We start from the raw sequence: 15,298 nt of genomic DNA on the forward strand, positions 1-15,298 counted from the left end.
CTGGCCGCCCCGCAGCAGCTCGGTGACAGCTCAGCTCAAGGTGATGTGTTCAGTCTTAGTTGCAGGGGGCACAGCCCACCACCCCATGTGGGAATCGAACTGGCATCCCTGTTGCTCAGAGCTCACGCTCTAACCAACTGAGCCATCCGGCCGCCCCTTGGAATAGTTGTTTATCCCTGAGGGACAGTAGGCATACCATGTTTCCCCGAAAATAAGACCTAGCCGGACAATCAGCTCTAATGCATCTTTTGGAGCAAAAATTAATATAAGAACCCGTATTATATTATGTTATATTATTATTATAAAGACCGGTCTTACAGTGTAGTAAAATAAGACTAGGTCTTATTTTCGGGGAAACATGGTACCTGGCATCTGGAACGTCCTGTCCTAAATTTCCTCTCTAACAATAAGGAAATGATGGTTATGATTATGTGACATGAAATTGTAATCTCTACCCAATTATCTGCTTACATTTAAAAAACTGTATGCTTATTTGGCCATTCTGCTTCCCAACTATTTAAATTATCCATTTTTTATACCATCTCCAAACCAGAAATATTTTGTCATCTTGCTGGTTCCTCTATCAGCAAACTATTAACATATGAGACAAGTTCAAGATCAATAAATCTAAGAAATTTTGGGTTTTGACAGGCAATATACAAGAACATTCTACGTGGTATGTGGACTTTTAAAAAAACTTGATAGTTATGCATTCACTTTAATGTGTATAAAAATTTGGTTGCATCAACCTATGATTTTATTGCTTAGGTCAAGGCTGAGCATAAAGAAAAAAATACAGTTGATTAAAAGAAATATTTTAAGTAAAAAAAATTTTCAGAGATTACAAGGATACAGTAAAAACCTGAAAAATAGGACTCAAAAAGTTTAGGAAACATGAAAGGATAACCAAAATGAAATTCATGTGGACTCCTGAAATATTATAAAAGTGGTATTAGCCGTCCGGTTTCTTCAGGATAAGGCTTGATCACATGAAGGAAACTTGCTGTCTGATGCCTGACTTCCTAATTTCGGGTACAAAAGGCACAACAGTCACCCTATTTCCCGTTCTTTTCCACCTGCAGAGGATGAGCTCGCCACTGCCACCGCACATCCTAATGTCAATTGCACTCTAACCAACTGGACAGGGACCCTGTCCCCAGAAGTTGCACAGGACCACACACTGGCTTCCCAGGTGCTACCTTTTCCTGCTCGACAAGCCACCCTTGGGGCCTGCCCACTCCTCAGGCTCCACTTACATGGATGCACTAACGACTCTGAAATGTTTTCCTGTTCTCCTTGCCGACGCTGATCATTTTACCAGGATGCACTTCAAATTCAACATGCTTAAAAGCGAATTCTTTTTTCCTACCAATCCCAGCCACCCAAAGCATTCCTCCTCCCTCCTCTCCTCCACGGCACTGTTATGCGTGGACACAGACCCACTCTCACAGGGGCCAGCACAGAGCCTCCTGACTGCTCTCCTGTGTGTTTTCTCTCTCCCCTATACAGGTTTTTCCCAGAATTGCCTCAAAACTAATCTTCTTAAGATAAAATCAAGTCTTAAATATCCCTTATCAGCTCAACCTCATTAGACACTGGGTGGCTTAAATTAAGACTACAATGAAATACCAGACATACCTATCAGAATGGGTAAATATAGATAATGGTAACACCAAATATTGGCAGGAATGCAGAGAAACAGGATCAGGCATATACCTTGTTGGTAGTAATACAAAATTGTACTGTGGAAAAGAGTATTGATGAAACTAAGCATGTGCTTATCATATGACCCAGCAATTGTATTCCTGGGCATTTCAGAGAAATGGAAGCTTGAAAGCTGATTCACGCAAAATCCTAAACATAAATGTTCAAAACAGCTTTATTTGTAATAGCTACAAACTAGAAATAACCCTAATATCCTTCAATAGGTAAATGGCTACACAAACTATGGTATATCTATAACATGGAATACGACTCACAATTAAAAGGGAAGAAATGTTGATACACATAACAAATTAGATGGACCCCAAGGGAATAATGCTGAGTGAAAAAAGGCAATCTCAAAAGATTCCACACGATATGATTCCATTTATACAGCATTCTTAAAAATGACAAAATTACAGAGAGGGAGAACAGATTCATGGTTGCCCGAGCTTAGGAGAGAGGGTGAGGGAGGTGGCTGTGGCTATAAAAGGGCAGCATGGGACATTCTTGTGATGGAGCTGTTTTGTATGTTGACTATGGTGGTGATTCATACAAATCTACAGATGTGAAGAAAACTGCACAGACTACACACACACAAATCAGTGCAAGTAAAACTGGTGAAGTCTTCATCGAGTGGATAGACTGTATTAATGTCAATCGATATCCTGCTGTGATATTGAACTACAGTTATGCAAGAAGGTACCTTGGGGGAAGCTGGATAAAGTCCGTAGGGGATCTCTGTGTTATTTTTTACAACTGCATGGGGATCTACAGTTATGTCAACATAAAAAGTTAAGAGAAAACAAAAAACCTCCTCAATAACTTCCAATCGTTCCCCAATGCCCCCAGGAAAAGATTCCTTAACACGGCAGGCAGAATTTTCTCTTACACATCCTATGATCTACATAACTAGTTCTAAGGGCTAACATTTATTGCACACAGGCTATGCAACAGGCACCTAAGCATTCTAAGCATTTAATATGTGTTATCTCATTTAATCTTCAGTGACTCCATGACTTAGGTTCTGCCGTCAATGCTATTTTATTCATAAGGCACAGAAGACTTAAGTAGCTTGACAGCACCCTCATTTAATCATCCTTCAAAGCCCGGCTCCAATGTTACCTTTGTGACTTTTTCCAGATTTAAGTGCTATACTAACAGTGTCAAACACTCACAAGATATTCAATAACTTTTTAATTCATAAGGCCTAGACAAAAGGACACAAAGAAGTTACAAAACTGGCACCTTAAGGATTTGACACTGATTACATTGAATCTATTTCTCCAAAGTTAAGCTTGAATGGGAAAGTACTGTATAATACACAGTGGGGAGAGAAAATACCCGTTAGTGAAAACTGTTAGTTAATAAGCTAGCCAAAGAGGAACAGGTAATGTTAAGCTAATGAAACACCAGTGTCAGTTGCAAAGCCCATACCTTTCTCAAGTTTCACATAACAAATACATGAACACAAACCTGACTTCCTAAACCCAGTCACCCCAATTTCTCCATATTAGTTACTTTTGCAATTCAAGAAAAGGTATTGTTTTTTTCCTTAGAAGAAAGATATTTCCTTGTGTTTAAATGTATAGTCATTATTTCCCTTGAAGGAAACTAGATTATTACATTCACGGATTTTCTTGAAAAACTTACTGATTATCCTACAACAATCTAGAATTGTTCCAAGTACTCTCTGAAATCTGAACGAGTCTTTCCAAAGGAGTGATTTTAAACACAGACACTAGAGGCAGAGCAAAAAACAATGCTAAGTACACGAATGAAGCTTAATGGTTCATATTCCCTCTGCTCCATCTTCCCCCCACCCCATCCCAAGTTATCTTCTCTTAAGCAAAATCTTTTCAGAAGGCACCAAAGGTGAGCACACGTGGCAGAAAGAACGCAAAGGGAAAAAGGGGTGGGAGGCTGAGAACCAACCTCTCCTCTTTCATAAGTAACTATAAACTCTTAACAGTGACCAAAAGCCAATAAAGAAAGATAAACTTCTTTTTCCTTATGCATTATATGAAGGTGTGGTGTGGTACAACAAGCAGATAAGAAAAGGGACTGAGGAAAGGAAATACTGACCAGCCGAGACCTCTTGTATTTGGAGCCCTCAGGGTCTTTGTCCTGCGCAGACGTACTGGTGCTGTCTCTCACATTTCTATAACCAGGACTGGGGATGATGTACTCTTTTCCTATGTCGATATCCTTCATCTTCTCTGAATGGAGGTGCCAGGACTCATAGACTCCTGGTTTCACTTGAGAATTTCTGAAATTAAGAATTCATCAAGAACATGTATCTCCTAAATTGTGTTTAATCATATGCAAAAGTGCTTTAAAATGAATAAAAGGGCAAAAGCATTAAAATTTTCTACCTGCATATCTATAAAAAATATTTTTTAAAAAATTTTAAGTACCATTTCATATTTTAAAGAAAAAAAGTTCATTATAATAGAATCAAGAATTATCTCCTCCCACTGCTAAGGAAAACAAGTAAGATTAAAGAAAAACAAACACACTGGTAAAGAGATACCCACTCTCTTCCACTAAGTTCAAACCCAATGTATAGAGCATTTAGATAGGTCTTTAAAAAGAAAAAGACTTTCTGGAAACAATTTAAGTTTGTTCCAAGAATTACAAATTCCACAATTTTAAAATGCGTATCATTTCTCCTACTAAGTCTTACTAAAGGAAAACTTACAAAACACTTATACCAACGACCCATCCCATCTCTAAAGTTTCATAATTAGGTAGTAGGCTAGCTGATATTATTTTAAAGTGCCATGGAGTTACATAGCTAACATACAAAACAATATCATACCTTAACTTTAAAACAAATTCTCCTCGGGATACTGAAAGTGTTCTAAAATTAGATAGTGGTGATAACTGCACAATTCTGTGAATTTATTAACAAAACACTGAGTTGTATACTTTAAAAGGCTGAATTTCATGGTATATAAATTACAACTCAACAAAGCTATTACTAAAAACAATAACCAAAACAAATTCCTCACCCTGTCCTATGAAGTCTTACCTGGTATGACCTGAAATGACACTCTGTTCTAAACCCCTGCTTGCCTGGCCAACTCTAATCGATATCTTAGAAACTCTGGTTACTTTTGAAAAAATAAAACGGGTACACACCTCTCTGAAACATTTCCCCCACCCTAAGATGGTTCAAAGGTTCCCAGGTACAAACTGAGTAAACTTCTTTCATACCAGCCTCACTAGAAATTTAAGTGTGGCCGTGTTACCTTTTGAATTCCATAAATTCCTAGCTATCGCTGTAATTTAAAAGTATTACTCTGCAGACAAAATTCTGACAGTTACAATTCAGTTTTTAAGGTATCAGCAAAAAGGAGAACACTGACTAATCCTCTAAATAGAAAGGACTAAATCTCCTCCGTAGATACATGTTTCCAGCACAAAGAAAGTATGACTTCTTGCCTTTCAGAGGTCTGATTCAAGTACACTGAGTTGATACTGCTAAGTTACTTATCTCAAAAAAGAAAAGTCACCTTGTCCAATGACAAACTGCACCATAAAGAACACCGGCTTACAACCAAGAGCAATCATGTCACTGAGACCTCATTAAGCCTAAACTATAAACAGACCTGGCACCTGCCAGTGTCCCCAGTGTCTGGATGCACCTGCAAATAGGAGTAATCCTTCTTGCTACAGGGCTCACAGAAGTCCAGCCTTCCCTTCCAAAGGTTCCCCAGCCTAGCTAATTTCTGGAAGCTGAAAAGATCAGTCCTACTTTGAAAAAAGGCAGGAGGAGGGGAGGGAATTTGAAAGGGAGGAGGCCACAGGAACTCATTTACAATATCAAATGCCATGTCAAGAGGAACAGAAAGATCACCTCAATTGTCTAAGAACTCACGATAACCAAAGTTTCTTTCACTTTATTTCAAGTTATTCCACGTATAAAGGGTGTGAGGAGCAGTTTTCCATCACCTCTAACACTCCTGCTTCTTTAATTTCCTGGGAAAAGAGTCACAGCCATGAGAGTAGGCAAGCCTGGTGTGGGCACAGTTATTATCTTTTGGCCTGGAACCCACAAGAGGACTCCATCTTCTGTGTATCAGAGATATAAGGCCAGGCCCTCCACATGGGGGCCAGTCAAAAACTAGGCAGCCCAATAGGTTTTGGAAAGAAACAAGGCCCAAATCTGAAGAAAGCAACTAAGGAAGAGTCACTAGGCTAGACTATTTTGAAAAATACGATTTGCATAATATTTCTGTCTTCTGTTCTCCCTTAAAGTTGTTTAAACGTCTTTTTTAAATGCTAACTTGCTGTAGCTAAGAGAGGATAAAAAGGAAAGGATTTTTGTTTATGTTTGAGCCAAGCAATGCAATGGCACTAGCAGAATAACCAAAGTGGGAGAACCCCAAAAAAGTGCCAGACTAAAAATCAACAGAGTTGAGGCCACTTGGTCAGCTGCCTTTTTTAAAAATCAAGACTCCTTCCAGTAATAAAAGTGTACAATGAAGCAGATGAAACTGCATGGGGGTTGCACAGGATTAGGAACTATAAATACACAGACTGGTGTTTCCAAATTGCCTTCATTGTAACAGAACTTAGGTTTCCAACACCTCAGGAATCTGATTCCAGGCCCTGAAGCTGCAAAAAACGGAGCTAAAAGTATTTGTATTTACCACCCTCCTGCCATCCACTTGCTGTGCCTTTAACCTTCTGCACTTTTCACTTATGCTACAGACCCCAGTGAAACCTATCTATCTCCTCCTTCAAAACCTTCTGAAACTTTGCCAATCTTTCCTGTGGCTCCTGCCTCTCCCTCATCTGTACATAACCAAATGACCCTTGTGCAATAAACACAAAGCATCGTGCAGCTCTTTGTGGCGGAAGTGGAAAGGGTACTGATGACAGTCGAGAGATCTGGGTTCCATTCTGGGCTCTGCCCATGGTTTGCTGTGCGTGCTTAAGTCACGAACCTCTATTTACCCACTTGTAAAAAAAACCCGAGAGGATGACTTCTTAGGTCGCTGGCAGCTCAGAGTCTCCAGTATGCGGCGTGAGCAGGGGTGCCCCAGGCCGCCCAACCCACTATCTTGAGGATGGGGACTCTTCTCAGGCCAGCTTCGCCTGGGATGCCCTGGACGAAGGGCGTTCCCATGGCCAGTTCGGGCCTGGAAAGCGGACAGCGACCCACACCCACGGACGCAGCACCCCCTGGTGGCCGCAGCCGAGAATGTAGCCAGCACCCTTGGCCGCTCCTCCCACCCTACCTGCCTTCCCACGCCGGTACCTCACCACGAGTCCTCAAGGGTGGCGTCCCAAGAAGGGGGCGGCGGGAAACCAGAGGGAGGCCAGACCCCATTTCTCAGGACTTCAGCTTCCCCCAAACTGCTCGTATCCCCGATCACAGCCCGCCAGCCCCAGAGGAAACACACGGGGGTGATCCCTGTGCCAACCGAGGGAAAAGGAAGAGGTGCGATGGTAGCCGCTACCTACCTGTGCCCCAGCTCCAGTACGGCCGCACCGGCCACTCGACCACGCTCCCGAGCATCAGCTCTGGAGCAAAACAAGCCTTTATAGCGGCATTGGCCGCCAGACTGCGCAGGCGTGCTGCACAAAGACTCCCCATGACTGAAGGGAATTGTAGTCCCACTTCCAGGAGCCTGAGGCTGAACACGCAGCAAAGGACTCAATTTCCCAGAAGCACCGCAGAAGCTCTGGGGGAGGTGCAAGCTGCTCCCCCTTTCTACTGCACTCCTAGGTCTGCACCATCCTTCCCAGGACTTCTGCGAGCCTGTCTAGAATCTTCTCTGAGGCCGTGTTCCCTGTGGGTTGCCGGGAGGGTTGACAGTAGCCCTCTGTGGGCCGGCAGCCTAGTGTTTGTAGGCAGGGAGGTCCCGACTGTGTGCAGCCGTTTAGACACCAGAAAACACCGTGAAGGTCATTGTAGCCTCTATGTCCTTGTCGCCAGCCAGCCCCAAATCTTATCTGTTGTGCACTTAACATTTGACTACTGCTTGCTCAGGAATCCACCCTGCGTACTGATATCACCTTTCTCACTTGTATCTCACTGACCAACACGGAGTGTGTGCTGCCTGATTTCTAGATAATAAAATGCCATGATCACAGTTTTTATAGAGTGGCAAGAGCCTTAGAAACAGTATGCCCATTCATCCCTTTCTTTTTATAAATGAAACTGAGGTTCCAAAAGAGATTGATCATTTTATTTCTCTTTGTGTTTCATCTGTACCTTCAACATGATCATAATATAATGTAACTACTCCCTGTTGAGCGCCTACCTACTCTGTCTCTGGTGCTTTACATACAATTCTTGTTTCTTTAATCTCCATAACCACCCTACGTGGAGGTATTATGATTATTCATTTCAGAGATTAAAAAAATAAAGGAAGGTAAAGTAACTTGTCCACCTTTATACAACTAGATAGTGTGAAGACACTAATGTGTCATAAAGCTGGAATAATTAATACAGTGTTATTGCACGAGGATGGATTGATATATCAGTGCAATAGAATAAAGAACCTAGAAACAGACTCATGCATATATGTAAACTTGATCTGTAACAGAGAAAACATTACTAATCAATAGGAAAAGGAAGATGATTCAATAAATAGTGCTGGTACAATTGATTATCCATAATTTTAAAAATTCAAGGATTACTACTTCCTTGCACACAGAAAAATCTATTTCAGGTAGATCAAAGGCCTAATTTGAAACGGAGAACTTTAAAACATTTAGAAGAAAATGTGAAATATCTTTGTGAACTTGACAGTAGAGAAGAACTTCTCAAACAAGATACAAAAATAAGAAAGGAAAGACTGATAAATTTTTACAATATTAAAATTTAAACTTTTGTACATGGTGCCATAAGTGAAAAGATAAAGCACAAGTTATAACTGACAAACTTTTTAACATAAACTATAAAATAATTTCTACAACTCAATAAGAAGTGGCAAACAACCCAATGGGAAAATAGGCAAATGGTATGGACAGTTCACAGAAAAGGAAACCAGAGCAGCCACTCAAATATGTATGAAAAGACACCCAATCTCACTAATAATCAGGGAAATGGAAATTAAAATACCAGTGAGTTACCATTTTATGCCCATCTAACAGGAAAATGTAAAAATCTGACAACACCAAGTGTTGTCAAGGATCTGGAGAGACAGGCTATTTCACACATTGCTGATAGAGTATCAACTGATTGAACCACATTAAGGAACAGTTTGGCCAAATTCAATAAGTTGGAAATGGACTGTATTGTTAAACCGCAAATAGACTCCTAAAATTCAGTGCGTAAGAGTCCTAGGTGAGTATATCAGATCAGCAGTGCAGTTCTGTTTCTTACAGTCCGTCAGAGACCCAGAGTGACAGTGGCTCTGTCAGATTCAACATTTGGCTCCCAAAGTTGCTCTACTCATTCCTACCACCAGTCACCCAGGTGTGAGAAGGAAAAAGAGACTGTGGGAGGTGTGAGCTGGTCTTAAGGCACCAGCCAGGAAATAGCATACCATCACTTCTAATCACATTCTATTGGTGACAATTTAGTCATATGGTCACATTTAACTCAGTTGGCAGCTGTGAGCCAACTACAATTCTATTACAATGCAAGAAGAACAGAACAGATTTTGGTAAAAGCTAATGCTTTTTATCGTATGTGCCTATCCTTGAACCCAGCAATTCCACTTCTACATATATGCTCTAGACAAGCCTTTCTCAGAAGGGGCTTCTGCATGTGAATTAAGCCTTACACAAAATTATTTGAGTGACTGTTTTCTTAATTTTCCCAAGGATAGCATAGCTAATATTTTAGATGTCCAGGGGAGAAGTTAATTCATTACACACAATGAATACCTGAGGGCATTCGGGCTTAATGCCATTAGCTGAGAAAAGTTGCCCCTGAAGTATATCTCACACATGTGCACAAGGAATATTCATTGTGCGTTGTCTGTAATAGTGGAATCTAAATGTCACTAGCAAGAGAACAGATAACTAGATTATGGTATTTGTACAATGGGATATTATTATACAGCAGTGAAAGAACAGGCCTATTATGTATCAATACGTATAAATCTCAAAAACAATGTTGAGTAAAAATAAGTTACAAAAAGACTCACATTGTATGAGTCCATTTGTATTTATTTTGTAAACGTAAAAATATATGTTATTTAAGGATACACACATAGGTATGGGGCATGATAAACAACAATTTTAAGGTATAGTTAGTTACTTCTGCTATTGGAGGGAGGGAAATGTGATCAGAGAGGGACACACAAGGGGCTTCATCTGTTTCTGTAATATCTTATTTCTTTAAAAAATGACTTGTAGGGCCAGCTCAGGCAGTTAGAGCTCCATGCTCCTAACTCCGAAGGCTGCCAGTTCGATTCCCACATGGGCCAGTGGTCTCTCAACCACAAGGTTGCCAGTTCAATTCCTCGAGTCCCGCAAGGGATGGTGGGCTGCGCCCCCTGCAACTAGCAATGGCAACTGGACCTGGAGCTGAGCTGCGCTCTCCACAACTAAGACTGAAAGGACAACAACTTGAAGCTGAACGGCACCCTCCACAACTAAGATTAAAAGGACAACAACTTGACTTGGAAAAAAGTCCTGAAAGTACACACTGTTCCCCCAATAAAGTCCTGTTCCCTTTCCCCAATAAAATCTTTTTTTTAAAAAAATGAGTTGTAAATGTTAAAATTTATGTAAAATACATGTCAAAGAGGTACATGTGTGCTTCTAATATCATTTGCTGTATTTTTGGTAGCTTTTATGTATTTCATAATAAAAAGTTTCAATATCATAGGAACAAACATTTCTCCTCTCTGTGAATACATGCAATTTAACCAAAGAATCTTAGTTTCTACTGATAAAAATTCCTGAAGTGTCTCTGGCCGTCTGGTTGGATGAGAAAAACTTTTCCTCAGCACTCCGCAAGCCACCTCGCCAAGGCATACTAGTACTTCCAAACATGTCTCAAACACTGTAGCACCCAAAAGCTACATATCTGATACCCTAATATAAAATAAAAAAGCTTCTAAAATCTCCCTGAAATACTTCAAATATATTGATTATAGGTCCAAAAAAAAAAATGGATGACCTGTATGCCACCCTGGTGCCAGGCTTCAATACACTATGGCACTATTGCAGTCTCCCCCAAGGATAGCCTAGGGCACAGACTTACCTTATTTACATGATCTTGATTGCAAAGCATCCCCTCCAGGAAACGTGTTTGTGTTGTGAAGTGTTTTAGGGGGTGATACTCTCCAACACTCAGGCAAGGAGCTAGAGAAGCTCTCTCAATGCAGACTTGTATGTATTTTTAAATAGCATTTATGTTAAATAATGTACTAAATATATACATGCATTTAGTATTTGATGGAGATACAGTGGAGATAAAACAGACATGTCTCCTGCTCTCATGGAGCTTAGAGTCCCAGATAAATATCAATCCAAATCTAAATTATACGTGTGGTAAGTACTAGACAAGGAGGGCATATGTTACATCTGAAGGAGGATACAAGTTAGCAAGGTGAAGACAGTGGAGGTGGCAGAGGAGCGAATACTCTAGGCAAAGGGAACAACAAGTCAGGTGGTGGGAGAAGGAAGGGAACTTCTCCAAAGGCCTGTAGACTATGTTACAGGTCATTAGAGTAAGAGCAAAAGGCAACCACTGCAAGGTTTTAAAAGGTGAGTGGTTAAGGGGTGAGAAATCAAATTTACATTTTGAAAACTGCACTGCAGCTGGCAGAGTGGAGAAAGAAGTAGAGGCAGCTAGAATGGAAGAGAAGAGTCCAGCTAGGAATGATTGTTGTCCAGGAAAGAGAGGATGGTGGCTTCGCCCAGGATTGTGGTGGGAAAGGGAGAGAAGTGGATGGACTCAAGAGAGATTTAAGAGGTAAAATCAACAGATCTTGTTCATGGATTATATGTGGTGTTATGAGTAAGAGAGGTGTCGAGGGTAACACCTAGGTTTCTGGTTGCAGAACTAGATGGATGGTGGTACTTCATGGACATGAGAAATGCTGTACTGCCCTACTCTCCTGTCACCCTCCTCTCCCCGGCTGGTCAGGTGCTAATGCCAAGTGGTAACGATCCCTGCACATCTGCTGTGGCACGCATGTTGAATTCTTCTGCACTTCTAAAGACAAAATTTCTTTCTTGCAGATCAATCTTGCAACGAAAGTCATTTTCGCGAAATAAGACGTTTGTTAAAATTAGTGAATAAATTGAATCTTTTATTTGACATCACGGAAACAATATATGATGCGACAGAATAATGCACCCCTTGAATGGTCTCAGGCAAATTAGAAAAGAAGGTTTAAGGTGTAAATAAGGCCAAATGAAAGCCAAATGACATCATAGCGTGTATGCAGACGAAGGTTTCATAGTATTTTCAATAGAGAACTGCAGTGGGATTAGCAAAGTGTCTATGCAGTATAGACGATACAGTAGTGTAGTCACATTATAAGTCATGTCATACATTACCTTTATGAAGGAAAGTATTACACACTTCCCATCTTTGTTGTAATAATTCCCCAAGCTCATTAGCAGTAAGGGCAGTACTTAGAATGAAACGAAGAATTGCTTTAAAAATCTTTTTAAATATTGTTACACTGAGATACACTATCAAAGTGCCCCCAAAAAAGAAGATTGGTGTCCAAAAATTAGTCCTTTGTTAAAAAGAGAAAAATAATTGACAGCAAGTATCTAATTTTAGCGAAATAATATCCAAATTAGTGTTGTGTTGATTCTATAATCTTGTATGTACATACTTTGTAAATTAATTTTATTTTTTTTACAAGAGCTGTAAGTGTAAGAACTTTATACATGGTTTTATGAATATACGTATTTAAGTAATATTATAATGTAAATAATTTAAGTCAACATCAAGGGTTTAGGAGAATTATTTCCCTTAAAAAAGGTATGAACTTTATGCAAGTTGGGGAGACACTGGGCATTAAAACAAACTTTAGCCTGGTCTACATGGCCTTCTGTGATCTGGCCCCACGTAATACCACAGCTTCATTTCCTGCCACTCTCCTACTTAAATCTGAGGTCCTGACAACACTATAATTTCCATGGTTTTACTATAGCTATTCTTTCCACCCAGAACAATCATCTAAATCTACCCAGTTAAAAACAAGCATCACAGCCCATAGACAGGCCTTGAGATTTTGAATCTCCCAGAATAAGAATTAAAGATTATTTACTCGATTGAATAAAATGGTAGTCTGTCTAACATCTGTAATGGTGAGATGTATATGGGGTATTCTCCACATTATTGAGAAGTATGGACTGGGCACCTGTCAGGCCACAACACGGGAGGCAACGGGGTCCCACTAAGAAAAGCTAGAAATGGTAGTCCAGCCTTCCCACTAAAACAGGTCTAGGCACTTCTCAAGTGTTTTGCTTTATAAATATGGGCTTTTGATCAGAAGAGATAAACAACTGTAGTCTACATTGGTGATAACATTTTCAGCATGAATGTCAGTTCAGAAAAATTAAAAATCTATGCAGCCTGCATTTATTTTTCAATCAAAATAGTTCCTTTATTGAGTCCCAGGATGAAATCACATGTATTCTTAAAACACAAATTATATACTTTATTGAGTACAAGACCACAAAGGAGAAAATTTTCTACCACTTTTCAGTTACTAATATCTTATTTTCTGAGCATATTTGAGAAGTAACAATACCAAAGCATCTTTTTAAACTCTCATCCTAAAATTAGATCTAGGTGGATGACATGTGACCTGCAACTGGTAGGCTATTGATCTAAAGGAAAAGGAAAAAACAGATTTCTCCTTGAGTCAGTCTAAGTTTATATTACTCAAGGATTCAGAAACAGTTTGCAATTCATATTTTATTATACTTTCTAATTGCTTGTACATTCTTATAGTTCTAATAAAATTTCAGGTTTTAAAATACTTATCTAGTTTTTAAAATTTTTGTGATTTATTTATACATAAGCTGGTTGCTTTCTATATTCTATCTACAGCAAGTTTAAAACAAATTTTTCAAGTTTTTTTTTTTTCTTCTAGATTTATTCTAGTTACCTAAAGCAGTATTTCTCCAAAATAATCCATGGAGTAGTGTCCTACAAGATATTCTGAGAAAAAAAAATTTGCAAAGTCAAATAAGTTTGGGAAATTATGTGTATGATATTCAAGTCACCTCAACATGTTAGCTAAATACTCAGAAAAATCCTACAATAATAAAACCTGTTTAGCTTTGTTTAATTCAGCATTTCTCAGACTTATGTGAGTCGAAATAACCAAAATAATTTTTTAGAAACAGCATGTAACATCCTGTAGCACTAGGGTTCGCAGAGAATGCTTTGAGATATGCTGATCTAAAGTCATCTTTAAAAAGAAGAGAAAACTTCCCAAAGAGGAAGTGATTCTCGAATGATGAAGGGTAATGTGGAGAAGAGCAGAGGGATGAACCTTATCAGTATCTACCTAGCTGAGTGAGGCTGAGAGAAAAGGGGTCATCGGAAGCGGGGTTGCTTCAGTCAATCCAGACAGTTTAAAGTCCAGAAGACTCCATTCAGAACTGAAGCGACCTGAGCAATCTCAGGTGAGCCAGGATAACAACAACAACTGTTATCACTGCCGTTTTTACTGTTACTTCTGCTTCAATTCATTAATTGCTCAGGACGGGAAAGGCACTGCACATACATTATCTCTAACCACATAAACCCCTGCAAGATAGGTTTTATCCTTCCAATTTTAGAGATGAGGAAACCGAGGCTGAGAGAGGGTGACATGATTCCCGCAGTAACGGGATTTGACCTTAGACCTTTCTTACTGAACCACACCGACTCGGTCTGTAAAACTCCTTCATTGAAGCAACTGCTCTCTCCTTGTCCTCTAAGTTACTGATTCTCCTCCCTGGAGCCTTCCCTAACAGAAATCATTCTAGACTAAAACAGGTTAAACTATTGATTACTTTGACCCACTTAACTTTACCATGTCTGGTTTCTGCTGTGAACCAAATATTTGCACACTCTAAATCTGAAGAGACCTCTGATTACCTAGGCATGAAATGGTGTTTTGAAATTACCGTTCAAGTCTCTTTAAGAGTCACACAACAAAATTCATCTTAACAGTTAAAGGCAAACTCAAACACCTACAGAGGCTAAGCAGGTAACATAAATGAGGGGGGCTGGGCGGGAATAAGACCACGGAGACGGTGATGCTCTAAAGAGAATATGTTCCATCCAAAGGCCATAACTGTCCTTAGCTTTGGCACCTTGTCAAGCACACACGTGAGCCCAGTATCGATGATCTGATTTTTTGAATGAAGCCAGAAACACAAGTGTTTATGTGAAATCTCCCAATTCTAAAATGTTGACAACTAATTTCTTTAAAACATTTGCAGGACCAAAAACAACATAAATTTACAGGCTTATCACTCGTGACGTCATAAGTCAACCTCTACTGAAAACAGCATTACCTCTGCCAACTCTCCTCTACCTGCCAGTCACCCCCTCCATCCACTAGGCCTGGGTCCACATTGCTTTTGATACACTCAAAACAATCCCAAGCTAGGACTTGTCAGTACTGAAGTCATGTTTCAAACCTTAGAGTCTGAAGTT

The 15,298-nt window shown here is 39.8% G+C and overlaps 1 protein-coding gene across 4 annotated transcripts in view; it reads right to left on the reverse strand.

Moving 5' to 3' along the window:
- The window catches only part of ABCC5 (ATP binding cassette subfamily C member 5), a 78,181-nt gene extending 70,875 nt beyond the window's left edge, over nt 1-7,306 (reverse strand). Inside the window, exons 1-2 of one of the 4 annotated variants that reach the window (XM_019735793.2) lie at nt 7,177-7,306; nt 3,787-3,970 (exon numbers count right to left, since the gene is read on the reverse strand). In XM_019735793.2, the coding sequence (XP_019591352.1) occupies nt 3,787-3,915 (129 nt within the window). In that variant the 5' untranslated portion in view covers nt 3,916-3,970; nt 7,177-7,306. Of the gene's footprint in view, nt 1-3,786; nt 3,971-4,735; nt 4,846-5,351; nt 5,376-6,359; nt 6,384-7,176 lie in introns of those variants that run through there. The other 3 variants (XM_074328740.1, XM_019735795.2, XM_019735794.2) reach the window with 3 other exon arrangements.
- Nucleotides 7,307-15,298: the final 7,992 nt, after the last annotated feature.

The sequence above is a fragment of the Rhinolophus sinicus genome, linkage group LG01 (assembly GCF_036562045.2).
Source record: "Rhinolophus sinicus isolate RSC01 linkage group LG01, ASM3656204v1, whole genome shotgun sequence".
NCBI lineage: Eukaryota > Metazoa > Chordata > Mammalia > Chiroptera > Rhinolophidae > Rhinolophus > Rhinolophus sinicus.